This window comes from Rhea pennata, chromosome 2, assembly GCF_028389875.1.
Source record: "Rhea pennata isolate bPtePen1 chromosome 2, bPtePen1.pri, whole genome shotgun sequence".
NCBI classification, from domain to species: domain Eukaryota; kingdom Metazoa; phylum Chordata; class Aves; order Rheiformes; family Rheidae; genus Rhea; species Rhea pennata.
The window spans coordinates 115,528,776-115,550,507 of NC_084664.1; the positions used below are offsets into that span (position 1 = coordinate 115,528,776).

The following is a 21,732-nucleotide window of genomic DNA, read 5'->3' on the forward strand; positions in this document are numbered from 1 at the left end:
CTTCAAATATAAGCCCCTTCAGAAGCAAAATATGTCTAGTCAAATTTTATTTTTAAGTCCTAATCTTCTCCCCCCACCTTTCCAAAGCATCACTATTGGTATTGCAAACAGATAGTGGAAATATACTGGTAGTGCAAACAGATAGTGGAACCTCAAGAACTTGATTTTCAAAGCAGGTAGGGTAGTACTTCAAGAAAAATCATAGCTTAGGTCCCCAAAAACTCCACTGGAAAAAGGTCAACAGCTCAAGTGTCAATTTGCCTCCTCTATACTGATTTAAATCTGATGCCAAAGTCATTACTAGGGCCATTCAAAAATGCCCTGAAAGAAAAACTGCTTGGAGTAAATGATCCACAAGAGCACTGGGCAGTCTGGTTGCTTCTTGCTTTCCTCTTCTTTTTCAATTCTGTTTTCAGATCCAATTTAAAGCTGTTTGGAATGCAAATGAGAGTACATTTAATGAGCTTTGGATCGGGCCTTCGATCCAAACAGAGCATATGCATGTGTCTCTCTAACCTTTTGAATAATTAATGTCACCTAGACCTTTAATTATTGTCCTGATCCTCACTTGTCACTTTGCAGTTTTCAGAATTTCCTCACTATGAATGTGCCCAAACTGTCCATGTCATGTCAAATTAGGCTTTGCTACATCTATGGACATGGTCTTTTCAATCAGTACTTCAGTTCGGTGTCCCAGAATTTTATTTTCTTTCAAGAACAATGCAAAATAACTAATAAACACTCTACCAGGGATTTTCAATTTTATTCACAAGTACATTAGATCCTTCTGTGTAGCCTTCTGTGCTCTGTGACTGTCTGGGGTATCCATACATTCTTCTTTTTCTATTCCTTAGCCTCGTTGTATTACTTGAAAACAAACTGCATAAGCTACTTATCTGCCCATGCTCCACCTCCTTGTCAAAGTCATCCTGAATTTTATCACCTGCCTATTTTGTTCTGACATTTTTCCACTTTTATACATCATTTTCCTACTTATTCTTTCTTCCAGACTATGGATGTTCTGCATACATTCAACAAAACGGTGCAAATAATAATGATTCTTAAGGCTTTCCATTGTTCACATCCTTCCAACCTAACCTGCTCCAACTCACAAGACTCATACATGCTTTCCATATCCAAGTAACTGTTTCCTTTCTTTTCAAATCAAATAAAGTAGCTCTTCCTATGCCATACTTACCCAATCGATTAGTCTTTTGTGCTATGCTGTTTGAAAATTTTGCTAAAATACTGGTAAATCATGTTTATAGGCTCCTCTGTCAGTACTTGTGGCTACTCACTCAAAATACTCTTATGAAAAATTTCAGGCATGATATCCCCTTTGTGAATCTTTGTCCTCTATTCTTCATTAAATCCAAACTTTCTAGGTGTTCTTCTTTCATGTCTTTGATTAGCTTTCATCTTCCTCACTATTTAAATATTTTTTAATAAATTAAATAAATATTTAAATAAAACTCATGTAATGTCATGCATAATCCTCACATCCCCTGTTAAATGTATGTTAACAGTATCCTATTCCCAGGCTGCTGCTAATTCTTCTGTTTCCTATAAAGGACTGTAAATATATCTGCTTAATATTTCCTTTTATCTTCAGCTACTTTATCTGAGAGCTTTGGGATGGATATTTTTCTGGCTTTTCCAGTCACTTTTGTATAGTATATTCCATTGTATCACACCTAGTCCATATGTCTTTCTTCTTGGTGGATAGAATATGCTACAAGCTCCAGGTTAAAGCATTTTCTTCAACAATACTGGTTTCCTTGATTACCTATACCATTTGTACCCCTCTAACTAAATGCTTCTTCCCTATATGAAGTTACCAAAATGTAGCAGAGCTTCTAAAGCACTACGTCTTCCTTCTCTCTTTTGGGCACACAGGCTTGCAGGCATCCCTTTTTTATTCCATACTCCTTTCAGACCTCTCTTGCACACAGTAGTTCCACTACCAAAAATGGCTTTGACAGGCACTGTTCACCTAACAATAATTTCCTATTTACAAGTAGGTAACAGGTTTCCCCTTGTCATACCAGGAAAGGGAACTTTCAATGCTTTTTTCACTCTTCAAATTCATCACTGACCAAGGGCGTGGATCGATGATACAGCAGAGCCAACTTACTGCAGCCAAAACAGAGTGATCCCACACTTCCCACATCCTCAAATTCCCTTCTCCCACTCCATTATTCCCACTCCCACTGTTTCCCTCACATTAAATTCAGGATGGAGCTGATTCAACCTGTTACACCAACAGGAAGGTAACCTGAAAACAAAGAGTGAGTTCTGTATTTGTGCTCCTCGCAAATCATATGCAAAACCAGATAAAAACTTGCACACTAACTATAGCAATTTGTCATGCTGCAAGGTAATTTTTCAATTATTATTGTTTTTAAATGTTAGCAATGTGCTCAGCCCTGCCTGAGACACAAAAGCAAGCATGGTTCCAGCTCTGAAGAGCTTATTTGTCCACTTACTCATTCTTCATCATAGCTCAGATTATTTTTGACAGTACTTTAATTGAGGATTTCTTTTCTATCTTCCTGGATGCTTATTTTGTCAACCTTAAGCTTTCAAAGAACTAAGCATATGTTAGACAGTTTCACGGCATTGTTAGCTATTTATCTTGCTTATGGGGCACTGTCAGCTTGCATTTTTTTTTTTGAATTGACTAATTGCTAACTTTTCCCATTGCTAATAGAACATCCTTTAATTAGTATTTCCTGATTGCTTTAAAAACATGCTTTTAATGATTTTATGAGGATTTTCGTATTCTTCTGCTTTTACTTAGCAAGATCTAGAGTATAATGAGGTCTGAGTGCACATACCTAGAGACAGAATGTAATCAATCCTATAAGGTAAGCAAAATGAAAAATGGAGAAAAATATTATTTTTTCTAATTTCTTTCATTATGGTTACTTTTTGCTTTAGTGTACCAAGTGTATTCAGGCAGAAATATGAATATTCGTTCTACTGGCCCTTCCTTCCCCATTCTGCTTGAAGTCCTTCTTATAGTCTGCTGTTCTGTCTTTCACCTTTACGTTCTGGATTCTGCATATACTCATGCCTCTTTTCAATGTCTCAGTTATAAACCTTTTCTTAGTCTAGTTAGTGAAGAGCATTAGCTTGCAGCATCTCACATCCTCACACAGAAAGTATCACACCTTGCAACATTTTTAAATCGCATCTCTTCTATTTGAGCTCCCTAATCCCTTAACTCTTTCTATGTCCTTTGAAAAACTCAGTACTGAAGTGAGGTACTTATCAGAACAGTGACTCTTTACTCTGGCAGCATATGGCTGTATATTTATTTTCTCTCAATTACTTTATATCAGATTTACATAGTTCATGAGTACAAACAGCTTTAAACATTGTGAATTTAATCTGGAATCTGAAAAACAAATTTGCTTCTTCCTATCCTAGGGCCCAATCCTGGGCAAGGCTGGGCCTCTGAACACTACAACTCTAGTGCTGAGCAGTGTTCAAGAATCAGGAGCCGACTGTGTAAACAACTGAACTCTCTCAGTATCCCTGTGTACTTTAGTCTCCTTACATGGCACTTAAAATTGAAGAAGGATACCAATGTGAGAACCTTTTGAGTCAGAGAACTGCTAACCCATCAAGAAGCATCGCTGAATTCAGCAGCTATGCATCTATGGACAATAAAAAGAAACTACAATTGAGACTGCATTAATAATTTTGCAGATGAGGTGGCATCAAAGCACAGGCAGTAAAGCATGACTTGGCAGGTCTGAGCTATGCAAGAAGCTAAAATTCCGAGGAAGCTGATAGACTGGGTGATTTTTCTCCACCTCTTTTTTCCTTTGTTTTAAAAAAGGCATACTGAGACAGACTGTCATTCAATAAAGCCACTACTTTCTTCACCAACAATCAGCAACAGATGTAGCCCAATAAAATTAATAGTTTGCAAGTATGCACAAGAGAATATGCTTCTTTGTCTATTCTCCATCACAAATTTTGTAAAAATGCTCTGGATTTTAACAGAAAGGCAAAATTGAAAGTTTTTTTATATACCTTTTATGTAATTAAAGCACTAAAAACACTTTTCTCCCACACTATAGAAACAGAGACTGTGGAAAGTTAATGTTGATTAATTTCACTTTCTGAAAGTGTGATTCAGGACCCTTCCTTTGCCCTTACTTGCACACTTTCAACTCAACATTCCTGCAGAATTCTGGGCTATATCTTACCAAGAAACTCAGGCATATAGAATAGAACTGCTCAAAAACATGCAATATTAATGTACAAACAGAAATATATTACTCATACATAATATATAAGAAATTAATTTTCATTGAAATATCAGGAGGAGGATTAAACCTTTAGATGCTTCTCATGCAATTAGCTCTGCACTTGTGGAAGTCAATGGGACTGCACAAATGAAGGCTTTACACAACACACTGCAAGCCTGGGGTTTTACAAAGATTTGACTACACAGAGAAATATGCTAGGAAGAGAATTCTACAATTGTGCTGTTTTAATTATAATATTGCTCTATATGGACACTCTTATGCAACATCAATGTTAACAAATCTACAGGTAGCATCTGAGTTGGCATACTGCTGCTGACACTGCAATGATACTTGACTGCATGCCCAGCTGGAAAACCTCTGCTGGGGCAGCCCAGCTGCCCAAGGAAGTGGTGTATCAGCAAAACAAGCACTCCATTGAGCCAGTCTACATCACTAGCCACAACGATTTCTGTCTAGCAATCTTTCTTGGTAAGACATACTCTCTTTCCCCTCAGGGAATTACAGAAACTTCACACAATTCCTTCTGTCCCATTTCACCATCTTTTACTTTCCTATTACTTCTTAAAATTCCGGCAATTCCTCTTGGGTACATCTTGTAATAAACTCATTTCTTTTTGCATGGGGCTTCAGTTTGTCATTTCTCCATCAGAAAAAAAGAGACTACAGAATTTGTTTCAGAAGTAGAATGTCACATTCCTGTGTTTGCAGGACTTCAACCACCATCACATGGACTGCCAGCTGTGAACCAGGGAACATAAGAAAACTGAGGAACTATAATTAAGGCAGATAGCTCAGGAAAATCACCAGGTCTTGCAAACATTCCCTGACTAAACTTACAAAGAAAGCACCAAGCAGCAGAACAGGATCAACTGCAAACTTGCCACCATCAGTGACGGCTGCAGGATTTTCATATACAGACAGTTGTGTTTCCTAGAGTTTGATGCTGAACATACTCAGCTATCAGAGAAGAAAACAAGAAGAGAACTGTTTTGGTAGTGGAAAAACAAATGTACAAATGAAGGTACAAATGAAAATCTGGAAGCTTGCTTTCTCAGATCACTCTCTGCTGGTGAACCGCCTCATTTCCTATTGCAAAATGCAGAGGAAGAGGTGGCCTTCCAGATACGAAAAGCCATTAGGTGTGCCTTTTTGCACAGAACAGTGAGTCTAGATAATGGGCAAGAAACAGAGGAAATTCATCCCACACAGGATACTAAACCGGTGGAAGCATGACTGAACGGCACAAATAACCTCCTTCTCTCCTATGTTCCACCCTGTTTTTGCATACACAAGTAACAAGCAACTTTTTAATGGCTATCTGTGTAACGGTGGCTCCTTAGAGGAACTTCCCAGGCCTAAGGAATGATCAGTGAATGAGGTTTGCATCCTGAGGAATTTAAAGCTTTAATAAAAACTACAGACAGGGTCATTTTTCCCAGAATGGCACATTGTTACTGGTAGAACTGTACCGAGAGGCTCAGTATCAGGAGAAGTCCTACCTTTTCACTCCCTGCCTTACAAAGCCACATACTATTAACAAAGGTTTAACCACCAAGGAAGAATGAGACAACATGAATGTGTATACGGTAAGCCAAAAGGCTAGTGAAAATGCCCATGGCAAGACATGTGCTTCTGCTGTCATATGTAAAACTGTATTTTATACAATTATAAAATACAAGAAATAGAACAAATGGAAGACAGTATTGGTAAGAGAAAAAAGTATCCTCTGATTTTGAACAACCAGATATAAGATCAAGTTACCAGCCATCACAGAGCTATGAGAGGGCAAAAGAAAAGGACTCTAACAAGATACCAGGTATCAGGTGGTTCATTTGTGTTCACTTTGTACAGATTCAAGAAATAAGCGGTACTGGTACTACATGTTCATTTTAAATTAATAGGTAGCCCATCTGATGTCTACAGTGACAGAGCAACAAATTTGGGTGTTACATTTGTTTTGTGAGATAAATAATACAAATGTTACAAATAACAACTTTATTGAACAGTATTAAAAAAGAAACAACAAAACTTCTCAAAACATTTACAGTCATGAAAGAAGTTGTCCTGTGAGGACCAGAAAGATCATGGTTTCTTATAGCTTCATTTCTTTTGAGTGACTTCTGTGTAAAAAAGTGCGAATGAACTTCAGTTAAAGCCATCTTCCTGGCTCTCTACAAGGCCTCTTCCATGTTGGATTCTATCACCTACCTGTTCACCTATCTTCTCAAAAGCTACAAAAACTTTATAGACTTTGAGACTCCTACTCATCTATAAAGTTTTGGTTGAAACTGGCCAAGAGTGGTTCAAAAATTAGTGGGTCAAGGGAGGGAACTCTCCAGAGATATGCAGACGAAAAGAGAGATGTCATGGCTTCCTATATCTTGTTTCCAAAGATAATCAGGCTAGAAAACCAGTACAAATCACTTTTGTCCCTACCTGCATCTGAGGTCAGTGTATGAACACTCATCAGAGTTTTGATTTTCCACCAGAGCTGAGTGGAAGGGAAACTTTAGCCTGTAATAATACTGTGTACTTGGCCAGTAGACATATATACAAGGAAAGTCCCATGAGGACCGAGGTGCACAGCTGACCTGCTGGAGCATGTCTTAGGATGTTTTGTCTCATAATGCTTTGGGGAATCCACACTTGCCCTTTCTGGAGAAGCTTAATGTCTTCACTCGCTTTCCTATGCCCCTCTCCAGTTCCGTCTTTCTTTAAGCAGGCACTCCCCCCATTGCACTGTTCCACAGAAATCTTGACTTGCTGCTCTTGTGAAGTTTAGAGAACATGTCATCCTTCTTCCTCTGACGCAAAGTTGTCCACTGGTGTGGAGAAGTTGCCTCTCCAAATTCCCCAGCCAAAGCCTCTGAGAAATAAGACAAACAAGCAGTATTAGATTTTAATGACTAGGAGACTGGAAACTAAGACAGAAATCTCACTACAGCTATTCTTCTTGCTTCTGTTCAACAGCTCCCAGCCAGCACATGGGGTTCCTTCCATAGACTAAATTCATGATGTGTATGAGAAGGGGGGAAGTCTGCTGCTTAACTCTGGTAGGATTTACAGCAACAGTATAATAAATAACAGCATCCTTGTTAAATTCAGAGAAGACTCTGCCTGATAGTTCACTACTTAAGGTGTAAAGAGCAAGAGAAGAGAAATGTTTAAGCCTATGTCTTGCCAGCAACTCCATAACAATGAAGTCAACTAGAGCACAGTGAAATGTGAAGGTAGCCTACTGTGGTAAGAAAACTAGGGAAGCCCTTCCTAGAAATCCATGGTTACATCTTAAATAATACTTTCTTGAAAACAGTTTGAAAATGATGCCAGAAGACTAAAAGGATATATTTAGGGAGCTTATTCAAAAACTCTTCAAGCAGAAAATATGTTTGCCACAGATTTCAAAGCCAAATCTTTGCACAAGCAACAAGCCTTCTTTACCACTTTCTGTCCCTGACTCTAAAATCTACCATGAAAATCATTTGTTCTGGGCCTGGATTCACTGACAGGAAACCCAAGGCACTACTTTTTATGTTTACATTACAAGTTTATGTGCTTATTCATAAAAATCCTGTAGTCTGAATGATCAGTTCAGATTGCTGATGAGGATTATTTTAATTTCTTTATGTTTTTCAATTAAATGCATGGCTATCGATTTTAGTGCATTTTTTTCCATTAAAAGCACACTGATTTATGTTGCTAAAAACGCTATTGTCTGCCCTGCCAAAAGTATGCATCTGGGAACATTTCTGCATTTCTCATACTCTTTCCTCTCCTCTTTCCGCCTCTGACTGCCAGTGCATGCTGTCGAATCAAACCAGCTACCTCAAAAGGCAGTTAGTGAGTTTGGCAGCATTTTGAAAAGGTGGGAAAAAATGGGAACAGAAAAAAGGTAGATTCAGGGTCCATAAATAAAGAGGAGGAAAAAAATGTAATGATAAAATAATACACCTACCTGAATTCCATTCTTTCTCCCCAGGTGATACCACTTCTGGACTCATTTGAGCTGGGATAAGTTGAGTCTCAAGGAGCCACCAGCTTTCCACAGCATCTGCATCCTGTGACCCCTGTCTCCACAAGCTCATTGTTAGCCTGTGTTTTCAGGGCTCCTTCCAGAACGGTGCTGTGACATGCCCCAGTATCCTTTGCTGTGACATGCCCATCCTGGCATCCAGCTCTGCACAAGAGTAACAGGACAAAAAGGGCAGCCCCAGATTCCCACTTATCCTCTTTTTCAGATGGTTTTAAAATTGCTAGTTCTTCTCTCTTTTGTCCAGCGCTTTTGATCCTCCCTGCTACAGTGAGCCTCTGCAAGTCTTCTGTAACACCTAAATAAGCATCTTTAGTCCTGCAGCAGTTTGGCAGCGTACTTGCATTGCCCCATCTCTTCTCAGGATCAGAAAACCCAGGATGTTCTTGTATTATCAATGAAAGACTGTCTGCATTGCCACAGGTAATGTAGTATTCACTTCAGCTTCACATTCATGGAACAAAGTGATACTTAACTTAAGCTACTCATAGAAGCAATTGTACTTGCTGAGCTTCTATTCTGGATATTACCAACAGGACCCCAAACTTAGCATAGTTGCACACATGAAAACAGTAACACAAGGCAGGTTTTACCAGTAAACTCTTGATGTAGGCTGGAGTCCATTCTGCCTTTCCCCTGATACGCAAGCAACTAGGAGTATAATTATTATTATTGGATATGTATGTACAGAAGTCTTAAAGTTTAAAAAGTAAAGGTCTAAAAAGTATTTATGCTGAGTCAGGAGTTCTCTCACTAGGTGCATGACAGCACGTTAAGGAGGAACAAGAGGAGTAAGGCTGAAGTAAAGTTCCAGTTCTTTTTGAACATTGTTTGTCGTCTTTCAAATGCGTCACAGAAATTTATTGTAATTAAGTGCGGCAACACACTTCTCAAGTAACCAGCTATCACTCTTATTTTCTCCATAAGGAAGATGAAGCAGAAATGTTAAATTGCTCTAAGTCAACAGAGCACATGAGCGATAGAAAAAGGACTAAGACCTGGTTCCCAAATCACTGTCAGATCAAATGTTGTTCTTCATTTTTAAACATTAACTATCATAAAGATTATTATTCTAGCCTAAGAATGGTTTTGCAGTAACTTAGAAAAAAAGAAATCTACAGCCATAATTGAGTATCTCATCAAGTTCAAAGAATAACTTAGAGAGTCTCCAATTTCAGAGCTTTTTCTATAGCTATCCACCCACAATCTGCCTGTTTAAATCTTTTTGATAGGTTATGGGTACCAGATTCAACAATATCATGGGCTTAATGAGTTCCAACCTGTTCTCTGAGTTGTGGTAACTGATGAGCATTGCCCATCATTTCCCATCCCAGCATAAAGATAAAATATGTCAGCTAACTCTCAGTGAAGATGACTCAGGGCAACATGTTTCGTTTATCAAGTAACTCAGAAGTTATATATAGTAGCTTGGCTACTACATTATGCCATATTAAGGCAAACACACCCAAACATATTTCTGAGTGCAAACTAAAAAGAAAGAGAAGTTTTCTAGTTCTCAATGAGAATATTTGACAAAGAAGCGAGAAGTCAGATATTTTAGTGTTACCTTTTCTCTTAAAAATATATTTTCTACTCCCACCATAGTAATCTAATACTGAGTAACAAGAGTATTCACCACTATTAATAGTTTGACAACTGCTCTCCACATTCTTCTTGCTTCTGAAGTGAAACATTCTTTCAGTCAAGCTGGACATTTCAAACCACATGACTCCCATAACGTAAATGTAATCTTCACTTCTCTAATATTATAATTTTGGGGGTTGAAAATTTCCCTAAAATAGCATGTTTAAGAAGCTGCCTTCAGAATCACACTCAATTCAACAAATATCCTTCCCAGTGTAGCACCAAAGCCACTGAAAATAATAACTTTTAGAAATCCAATTTGCTTTTACTGTTTGTGTTACATGTTTATGGTTTAATTTCTCTCAGCCTCAACATCAAATCTACAGTGTTAAACATTTGTGTATTACCACTTTCAGTTTTGATTCTCATTGCTGTAATGTTTGGGTCACTACAATTTGAAACCAATAATATGTTTGTGAAATCTTGAAAGATAATTTATCTCCTGTAAATGCATTTATGGTTTCTAGAAGTACTAATGCTCTACCAGGAACTTGATAGCTTTATGCCTCCTATGAGAAAAGAATCTGAAAGTCTAGATTACTTATCTGGAGACTAGAACCACAGACACTGAAAAATCAGTTTACAAGCTGTGAACAGGAGGGCAAACAGCATTTGAAAACATGCAAATGTTACTCACAAATATTGCTATAGTTTAGAAGTATTTTTTTTTATCTCAAATACTTTTTTCAAATAAAAGACAAAAGAATGAAGTGGTAAATCCATTCAGAGTAGAAACACAATTGCAATCGGAAGATACAAGAACTCTGATTATACATGATCTAAGTACAAGAAGATTCACTAATGCTACTGAAAGTAGCTGACCTTATATCACTCACCAAGGTCCCCAAATCTCTTTCTGTAGAGGTTACAAGCAAGAGAAAGCCAAGTTGGCAACATCTTATTATGGTAACTGTGTTAACACACATGATTCTGATCATGCTATAGGCAGTGGGAACGGGCTTCAAACATGACGGAGAAGAGAGAGAGATTTCAAGTAATTGAAAATAATACTATGGAAAGATGAAACAGCAGCTAGGATGACTCTGAATTTATCAAAAAACATACAAACAGTCATTCCATGATCCCTATACACATACATACAACAGTACTACAAGGGCCAAAAACACACCTAATAGAAACCATACCTTTTCCCTCTTATTTGAAAATAAGATTGTCATTAAGTCTCAATCTTTTTAAAGTGACCTGCCCCTCATGTAAACCAAATTTCATTCCCCAGCTGCACCTCTACCCTTGAAAACCAAAGATCTGCAGTCCTGGGCTACCTGTTCTAGCTAACCCTGCTTGACCAGAAGGTCTGGACCACAGGATCTACAGAGGTCTCTGCCAAACCCCAACTACTGTGTGAATTGTGAAAGCATCCACCTTACCAGGTGGCTGTACCCTGCCTAATGCCTGGTGTCTCCCAACTCCATTTCCTCCTTGGTGGCACTGCAGGCCCTGGGTTGCCTCAGTGGCCTCCTCTCAGCTTATTTCCAGCTACGATCTCAGTAGCTCCACATGTGGGTATTCTTACATATCTGCCCTCCTTCCTCCCTCCCCCTATTTTGACCAACACTGTATTGGATGACAGGCTAAGGGATTTCTTACCTACTAGATGGGCTCACAAACATGGAATGAGGAAAGCAACGGAAGAGCAGCTCCCTGACTACAGCATACCCATACACATTCATAGCAAAGGGCAGCACCATGCTTCCACCATTCTATGTTAAAATCTTTCTTGAAACAATAGCTACTATTTCTTATAATTTGTGTGTGCTGTGTTTTTAGGCTTCCTGAATTGTTAAGGGCCATCACACAAGATACCAGGCCTAAAATACTAACTCTTAAGTCATTCTATTGATAGTATTTCTGAAGACAAAACAGATTTCCTTTCCTCAGTACATGACTCCTCTCGCTCTCCATCTCTTACTAATCAGGTGTTATTGCTTGGTTACTGATGACTGAGGAAGCAGATGAAATCTTTCAGAAGTTTGACCCTTTGTATTCCTGAAATGTGTATTTGTTTTCTGAGCTATGCTGCGTAAATGGGACTTTAATCAGCACGCACTGAGTGTTTCAGGGATGTCAAAAAGTTGTTCCTAAGGAACAGAAAGAACACTAAAAGAGAGAATCGCACCAGAAAGACTACAATTTACCTTAGGCCAGTGTTGACTCCTATTTAATCAAAATATTCTAAAGAGATGGAAAATTAATGCTTACAACACAATTTACAAAAATAAACCCCAATTTGTTGTTCACAAATATTTTTCGAAAATTCACCCCTTATGCCAGCATTTTGGCTCACTATATTCTACTTCTCTGTCATTAACACACTCTGCCGTAAGCACAACTCCTAGCTGGGTATTCCAATGTGTAATGGATCTAAGATAAGATTCCAGATCTCGGTTGTGCTGGCATGAAGATAGATCTCCTCAGTGATATAGGAGGCAATATCCTAGGGAAACTGGAAGTAGTCCTACTCTACACTATTCAAGCCAAGAGGTAAGGCATACCAAGAAGCAAATAATTACTAGCTAATGGCTATGGATGGAAAAGTAACATGTTTCAGCCTAAGCATTTCATGACAAGTGACAAAGCAGCTTGGAAAAATGGTGGGTTTTTTTTTCCCGAAGGGTGGAAGGTGTCAAGAGCAAATAAAAAAGGGTTACCTCTTCAGATTGGGAGGGGCTGATTCTGGGCATTGGAGATACTTGTGGTGTTTTCAGCTGTGTACTGTTGCTGTCTGGAACAAGCTCTCTGTGGATTGACTGAATATGGTTTTGGAGTTCACTTTCTGATTCAAATTTAACATTGCAACTAGAACATCGAGTCTTCAGTCCCCCTGCCTTGCTTTTGTTCTCAATGGAACTCAAGTTCTCATTTTGGCCCATGCCTTGTCTGTTACTGCTTGAAGGGATGTTGACACTTGGACTACCACTTTTACTGAGATTAACACAGCTAGCACACAGACCATATGGCAGACCGTTGATGTCAAGTTTCACTAAATCCTGCTTTGAACGGAATTCCTTCAGGCAAGAAGCACATTTGTACAGTTTCTGGAGATGCTGTGTGCGCCCTGTGGACTGCACGGCAGAACCATTTCCAGTTTTCTGCATGTGGAATGTCCCATGGATTTTCAGTTCCAGCGTGGAGGTCACTGTTTGCATGCATACCACACAGCGAAACCCTGTCAAGGAGTTCCTCAAGTCAGGGTGCATTTGGCAATGCTCTAAAAATTCCTCCTCGCTCTGGAGAGGCATCTTGCAAATCCTGCAGTTTCCAGTGTCCAGGCTCTTACTGTGTGTGACTTTATGCTCAGTAAGAGTCAAAAGAGAAGGAAACCGCTCACCACAGATTGGGCACATATAATGTTTCACTGGTCCCAAGTGTGTCTGCATGTGTTCGCGGAGCCCGTTTTCAGAGAAGAATGTTCGAGAACACACATTACACTTGTAATTCCCTTTGATGAGTTCAGCCTTCTTCTTCACTATGGCACTTTCTCCAGGTCGAATATTGTGGTCTCGAAGCTGGTGATTTTGCAGGAGAGTCTCCATTGTATAAGCTGCCCCACAAATGTCACAGCCATACATGGGTTCAGATGTGTCAACATCTTCCTCGCTGCCATCATGGCTGTTATGGGACTCCTGGCTATTTGTCAACAAGGTCTGCAATTCCACTTCCTCCTTCTGTACCTGCTCAGATGCCCCATTCGTTCCACAGTTGGGAGGTTTTGTTTCAAAAACACAATGTTTTTCCCTTAAGTGCTTTTCCAGTAAGATGATAGCATGGAAAGCTTTGCTGCAGAACTTGCAGTTGTACTTCTTGCTGTGCGTAGTAATGTGACATTGCAGCTCCACCTCTGTACCAAAGGACTCACCACAGAAGATGCACTTGTGCACTTTGCCTTGGTTCTCCAGGTGGTTGTGTTTAACATGAAGCTGTAGGTCAGTCTCATTGCGGAAGTCCCAGTTACAAGACGTACATCTGTATACCTTCTTTTCATTGCTGTGCTTCACAGCCAAGTGTAACTGAATGGAGACTTTGGAGTCAAAAACCTCTTGGCACAATGTGCAGCGAAAGAACACAAATGTATGCATGTCCAGCAGGTGTTTCTGTAGGTCATCCACAGAAGTGAACTGCTTGTCACAGCTTTCACAGATGTAGTAGGTCGAGGTGATCATGAAATGAATGGTAACATGCTTCAGCAGGGACTCCTGATTCGGAAATTCCTTGTTGCACTGTGGGCAGGTCAGTTTTGGCAGGACAGTATCAAGGTGTGTTTTTAAATGAGTCTGAAAACCGTCCAAGGAAGTATACTTAGCACCACACTGATTACAAATATATTCACCTGCAGGACGAGGAGGAGCACCCCCAACAGCCTGCATCATTTTTAAAGAGGTCTGCTCAATAGTTACAGGAGATAATGGACTCATGGCTCTGGATTTTTTTCCATTATGGATGTAATTCAGTGCCAAAGGAATGTTCTTATGGTTCTCCTTGATATGTTTGTTCAGTTTAAGAACACTATTAAATATTGGAGAGTTTGTACAGTAAGAACAAGAATACACTTCCACCACTGGATCTTTTGGGGTTCCAAGCACAGGGGAACCAAATCGGGAACTGCTAAGATCACAATGGACTTGTCTAATATGCTCTTCCAGAGAAGAATCTGTAAGAAATCCCATGTAGCAATGGGGACAAAAGAATGCATTACTGTCCTTAGCAGCAGGATTGGCAAATCCATGAGAACACCGGATATGTTCTTGAAGAGTGTTGAGGTCATTGACCACTTCAGAGCAGAAGTTGCACTGGTACACCATGGCAGGCATGGTAGAAACAATCAGTGCTGGGTCTGGAGCCTCATGGACTTGCTTAAGATGTTCATTCAGATTGTAGAGAGATGGCAATACCTCCAAACAATACTGACAGATATGAGCTTGTTCAGGTTTATCTAAATGCATAGTTTTCAGGTGTATCTGCAAAACTGCAAGGCTGGAAAATAGCTGTTTGTTGCAATAAATGCAGCTATATGTAACTTTCGCTTGTTTACTTGAAGGACCAGTGATATCTGGTACTTGCTGAGCTGCCCGCTTCCTTCCACGACCCTTTGGTATAGGGGGAGCTGTTTCCACCATTGTTGAACTATCCACCGAAAGATTTGAATCTGGAGTGGTGCTAGAAACTGAGGTGTAGCCCACAGTTACCAAAGATGGGCTGTTGCTGTGGTTGCATGACTCTGGCTGCTGGTGACTATCCATGTGGCTGTACAGCTCTTCCACAGTGTGAAAGTTCTCAGAGCAAATGCTGCACGAATTCTTCTTCTCACCATTATGAGCCTGCTCCATGTGATTTACCAGGGACGTTTCCTCTACAAAGAGTTCATGACAATAAACACACTGAAGAGCAGATCGGTCTTCATTAGGGGAACACTCAGGGTGACATTCTGCAATGTGCTTCTGAAGATCTTCAGGAAAATCAAAGCCTTCTTCACACTGACTGCATTTCTGAGTGTCTTTCATTTTCCAGTCCTCCATCCGCGAGGCAGACTGAGAGCCATCTTTGTTCCTCTCATGAACCTGCATGTGACCATGCAGCGAACTAGATGACAGAAATCCACGTCTACAAATGGCACATTTATATGGCTTGTTGGACGTATGAGTCTTTAAGTGAATTTTAAGATGATCACTCCTTGAGAACGCTGCATCACACTCACTGCAGTGATACTTCTTGTCTCCTGTGTGAAGCTTTATGTGGCGGTCCCTGCTGCGTTTGTGTTTGAAGAGACGACTACAATATGTGCATTTGAAAGGGAGCTTGTCACTATGACTTTGCTCGTGGTGCTTTAAGTAGCTGAGGCGGCTGAACGATTTGTCACAAAACTGGCATGGATAGGGCAACCCCGGGCCTCCTTCCTCTTCACCAAAATCACAACCTTCCCCATGGCTTGGGGAAGTCTGGTCTTTGCTAGAAGGTGATGATGCTGGCCATGAGCATGTGGGGTCATCCTCAACATCCACTCCATCTGAAATGAGAAAGAAAGATTCCCACAAGCTTAATCCCTACAGCTCAGAGGAGACACCAAATCACATAAACAACATTGACCTGCTACTCCTAAATATCTAAAATCTACTCAACTCAGACTAGGATTCTTCTTATATCTATACCAAATAGCTTCAAGACCACATTTATTTTTATCAGAGTGTAAAACATTAAAAGTTATTAAATAGTTCTGTGCCTATATTACCTTTTTATTGCTTTTTTATCATTCTTTCTCAGTTACAGGATATGTATTATACATTGACAACTTTATTAAAATGCAGATTTTAATATATTTAATGTTTCTTTTGTATCCACTGTAAAATGATTTGCATATTATTTGAGCATCTGAAGAGTCAAAGGAAAAGAGAAAATATTACAGGAATGATTTAAAATTAATACAGTCAACCAACATGCCTAATATTTAATAAAAAAAAATTCCCTCTGCTTTACCACAGTTTTTTTTTTCCCTTGATGTTCATTTTGAACACAGAAATCTTTTAAAGGCTACCATTGAGAGAGACTTGGGTTTTATTCAAAAAAAATAATATGAAAAATTACAGGGGAGGAACAGGACAACAGTATAAACAGTGATGCCTTCTCTAATACAGTGCAACCAGATTTCTCCAATAACTATACAATTCAGTTACTGAAAGCTGGCAGCCGGATTATTAAATATTCAAAACAAACTAACAAACCAACAGCCAGGATCAAGGAAAACGAGAAAGTTTCATGAGGGTCAGATGGGAACAGCATTTTTTTTTCTTTTTTAAGTTCAAGAGGTTGCCCACCATTTCTTCCTTTTTGCAAAAGCCTCAGCCAGCTGAACTTCCTTAGTTCAGCAGAACCTGCACTGTGAGGTGATCACAGACAAAGCAGTTTGTAAAAAGCTGGAAACAGGAAAAATGATAAACAATTATGGTAAAAGCTGAGAGATTTATGAGTAACAAAGAAAAGACAAAACAAGAATGCTAGCCAGCATAGTTATCCATGCTATTACCTCACCTCTAGATGGGGGCAAGCTTTTTTTTTTTAACAGGTGCGTTCCATAATTTTTGCAGCTTTTGCTCTAAATGTAGACTACAACACTGCAATTGTTGCCTTTCTTTTAACCTAGAATTTCTTTAAAAATACTGAAAGAATGCTTGACAGACCACTCTGAAACAAATAGTCCTTTTATTCCTTTCCAAGGGCAGTAGTTGGAGTTTTTTTACCTTTTAAAAACAAAATTGATTACAATAGTACAAAAAAGACTAGATAAACCTTCTGAAAAGTATCTTTGTCTTAAGGTATTCTTGACAAATGGTAAGTTTCTTAATATCTTCAGCCTCCTATCAGAAATTTTCTATACTAACATGAAAGTTAGAGCTGGTTTACATTATGTAAACAAATTCCGAGCCTGCTTTCTTGAAGGTAACAAGATTTTACTAGATTATCAACCCTTTGCTTATCCACAGGAAACAGATGAGGATTCATTCCTTTCCTGCATCTAGAAACTGATGACAACACCATCTCCCTATCAATGCCAGATGGCAACCATCTAACTCTGAGAAAACAACCAAACACCATTCCTGGATCCTTGCCCATCGCAACAATGCTTTGCAATACAAGTGGAAAACTGCATGGTTTTTTACTCTCTTGTTTACTTCTCGAACAGGAGGGTTTCACAAATTACCCATACCTTTCACACACAAATACGTATCTGCATTTATCTAATGTATGAATTTGCACTGATGGTATTATTTAAATAACAAAAGCAAATCCTAGCCTAAATACTATATCTTTGAACTGCAAACAAAGATGTTTGTTTTCTTTTAAAAATGTTTTTAAAAATCCTACCTGCCAGCTAACGCACTATCATCTGCTAAAATGCTTAGCAATGTACTGTAAGCAAAGTTATTCACTGTGATAGATACTAAATAATACTTGACAGCTGAGTTTTTAAATTGTTACATTACATTAATGACTGCAATATTCACAGGAGACTTTTGATGTAGATGTGTGTACTGCCCTTTCACATTGCTGGGTTTGATTCTGAAACTAGAAATAATCAAAACAGTAGGAAAACTAAACACATGAAAAAATCTTACATTTTAAATTTTATTTTAACTGAAAATTTCCAGTCAGCTCTCTTAAGTGGAAAAACCTTTTGTCCTTTAAAATCAAATATATTTCTGACATATGAACAGTGCCAGCAGATAAACACAAATTTATGTTATACAACTGAGCAAAGAAAAATAGTCTGCAACTGGCTAGGCTACATATTTTGTAACCAAATTTAGTATTAAAATGTATATCCTACGCAGACATGATGTATTATTGTATAAATGTTTAGAGGAATATATAGTAAGTGTTATAAATAAGTGTACTATCACTGACACAGTAGTAAATCACTTACTTTCTGTGGCCATTGCCTGCTCAGTTTTACCTATTATATAACTATTCCCTTTGGCTTCTGGATCCCTGTAGGATGTCCGGCTGGCAGCAGGGTCAGGATCAAGCCCCGAGCGTGACCATGGCATGCCTCTTTCCCCCCACCCAATTCTCCTTGTTTGCTAGGGTTCTCTCCTTTAGCTTCTATACAGGGTTAAAAAAAAAAGTGGAGGGGGAGTAGTGTTACTACAGCACAGACCTGGTTCTTATTTTCCAGCTAGCAGGTATGAACGTTCCTGTACGTCACTCTGTTTTGGGGTTTTTTAATCCTAGCCCCAAATGATTCTGCACAGTAGTTGTGCAGGAGGGAAAGGATCACACCATTTAAAAGCCAAACTTTTGTCCTTTTAACTTGAAATTTGAAAATCTGCTCTTTCAGAGCTACAGAAATGTCTATTCCTTCCAGTAATGCATGGGGAATTCCACGTATTGCACCATGTAGGATAACAGGATTTTCCTGAGAACGAGCGTAACAACTGAGCAGACACGTTTCCCGGCTTCCCCTCCCGGGGCGCGGGGTGGCAGCGGAGGGGGCAGCCGGAGGCCAGGCGGGATGCTGCGGAAGGAGGGCCTCTGCACCGCCTTTACACAAAGGTTCCCAAAGTGGAGCAGCGGAGCCAGCAACAACACACGAAAGGACTTTTTAAACCCTGCCTGGGCTGTTCATGGAAACAGGTCACTGCAGATTAATTTTGCTACGTGGCTGCCAACCTGAACACTGGGAACATTGTGTTTGATGGCCCACGGCACACAGCCGGTCTGGGGCTGTCCAGGAATGGACCTGGGGACAGCAATCAGAGAAGGAAATCTGGACTCAGAGCACTATTACCTACTGCCACAGCAGGACTCAAACGATGGCGTCTCCTGTCCTTGCTGTCTCCCCATCCTTCCCCACAAAGATGCTGCACCAGGAAATCAAGGTGCACCTATTAAGAGCATCCATTTCAAAAGGACAGGACAATAATCCGCAGCTTGCTACCCTCACCCTATGTGTGCAGGCATTAGGCGAGCGAATACGGCCTTCCAGAGGACAGGCTATCAGAGCCACTGTGGCGGAGCTCGACTGCCGCTCCCCGCTGCTCAGCAGCCAGCTGGGACGTGGCTGCCACGGCCGCCGTCCCAGGGAGTTAGTTCTCTATACAGAACTGCCTTTGTGTTTGGGGGGAAGATTTACTCACTCTTGGGAGAAAAGACTTCAAATCCCTTTTTGCCAATCACTCTGATAGAAAATAGAGTTTGCTGCAGCTCTGCATACATCCATGTCTGTATAAATCTACAGACACCTACCCACTGAGCTTTGTCAACATTACAAATACTGATTTTAAATGTTCAAGTAAGCTCTTTTAAAACACTCTGGACCAAATTCATATGCACACAAACAAGTGCCACTAAAGTCCCCAGGAGCTGTATGTATCTATCTGCGAGCAGAATAGGGCCCCAACTATTCTACAAAGTGTTTATGGAGCTTTAAAATATATTTTCTGTATTTTTTTTCCTTCGGCACTCACTAAGTGCTACTTACTGTAAATGCCTTTTTTGTGTTATGGCAAGTATTCTGAGTTTCAGTGTGATGCACTTAACATGTCCATGTAAATTTTTAATTTTTGGAACCAGTCACTTCACACTCACTGACTCTAAGAGAGCTCTAGCACTCACAACCAAAAAAACTTCACTGGAAATCGGCTACAAGGCCTAAAAGTCTATTTAAAGATGCAAATGTGTGTGAATAGTTAGTGCAGATGTTTTTCTACACCAACTGTACTTGCTGAGTTTCACCATTTCCATAAAGCACATTAAAACAAGTGTGTGAACACTCTGAGATGAAAGTACCAAACACTCCTGAGACTTCCAGTGGAAAGTAGAGCTGCCTGACTTTTCTCCAAGCAGACAGGAATGCCCATGATTCAGCAGCCTGAGTAAATAAAAGAGGTCCTTATTTCCTAATTTTGCTGGCTGGCCACACTGCAGCAGTCTCTGTATTGCTGCCAAAGGGGATGCAAAACTGGAACTACACCCAGCAGCTGAAGGACTGTCTTTGTTAGCCAGCCAGGCCTTCCTGACCATCTTCTGGCAAAAAACCTACCATATCCTGCGAGGAAGACCTCCATCTCAGGCTTGATAGTTCTCTAGTCTGCCTAATAGGACTAAACAACAGATTTTGCCCGGTCTGTGTTGGAGGAGGACAGCTGGAAACTCAGTTAGTAGCAGAGTAACACCTGTTCAGTCAAATTTATGGGGGAAAGTGCTCACTAACAGAAAAATGAAGTAATACCAGAAGGAGTTATCCCATGAAAAGGGGAGGGAGAAAGGGGGAAGCATCAGAGCACAAAAGCACCTCTGTGGTGTTAGCAGCCAGTCACTCATGTGCCAACCTCAGTAGTTGTGAAGTCTTAAAAGTGATCTTATCCCTAGTGCTGCTGACTGAATTAACAGTACTGCTTTATAAAAATGTTGTTTAGTCACCAGGAAGGTTTATGACATATGCACACTTTGGCTGGAATATGCTTTGGGGCACTTGCTTTATCATGCTGTATTTTTCTGTAAGATTTAAACACCACAAATTTTTTTCTGCCACTATACAAATGGCCACATTCCTAAGGAAAATGTCAGAAAACCTTTATGTGACATAATATATACTGTTCCTCTGATAGAACAGAGTTTACAAATATGAACAAATTAATATTCCCAATATCCTACCTAGTAGTTTTCTATTTTTCCCACTTTGCTACTCAAGTAACTAGGGCACAGAAAAGCTGGAGTGGTTTGCCTCAGGTTACAAATGTAATCTGTGCAAAGGAGGAAACAGAATCCAGATCTCCCAGGTCTGAGCCATCCCTGCAAGAAAAATTCTTTCCTTCCTCTGAAAGACTGTGCTGCCAGAAAGCTTAATCTGATGGACCCGACCCAGCACTTTAGCTGGACAGACACCCCCCTGCTCTGGGTCCTGCTGATACGTTCTTGCTGCTTGGGCCAGTTAACGGTAATGGCAGACTGGTCACACAGCTCCCCTCTGGGAGCCTGTGAGATCTATGTGCAAGTAGTATATAGCAAAGTTTCTTTAACTAGGACAATTTATTACAATGGTTATGTAGGAGGAGGATATATTTTAAAAATGGCAAATCAAGTAAATCAAGCAACAGAACATATACACACCTAATACATACCTTTGCATGCATACAGGTTATGAATATGCATGTACACGTATGCATTCTATTTGTTGTGTAGTTATTACTTGTAGTCCAACCACAAGTCAAAGATTGATTCATATTATACCACTATATGCTCATACACACAGATTAAAAGGGA

The 21,732-nt window shown here is 39.8% G+C and overlaps 1 protein-coding gene across 10 annotated transcripts in view; it reads right to left on the reverse strand.

Moving 5' to 3' along the window:
* ZNF521 (zinc finger protein 521) overlaps positions 1 to 21,732 on the reverse strand; it is a 231,687-nt gene that overhangs the window by 123,766 nt on the left and 86,189 nt on the right. For 8 of the 10 annotated variants that reach the window (XM_062570240.1, XM_062570233.1, XM_062570232.1 and 5 more), the window contains one exon: positions 12,627 to 15,979. In XM_062570240.1, the coding sequence (XP_062426224.1) occupies positions 12,627 to 15,539 (2,913 nt within the window). In that variant the 5' untranslated portion in view covers positions 15,540 to 15,979. Of the gene's footprint in view, positions 1 to 6,289; positions 7,150 to 7,849; positions 8,461 to 12,626; positions 15,980 to 21,732 lie in introns of those variants that run through there. The other 2 variants (XR_009957675.1, XM_062570238.1) reach the window with 2 other exon arrangements.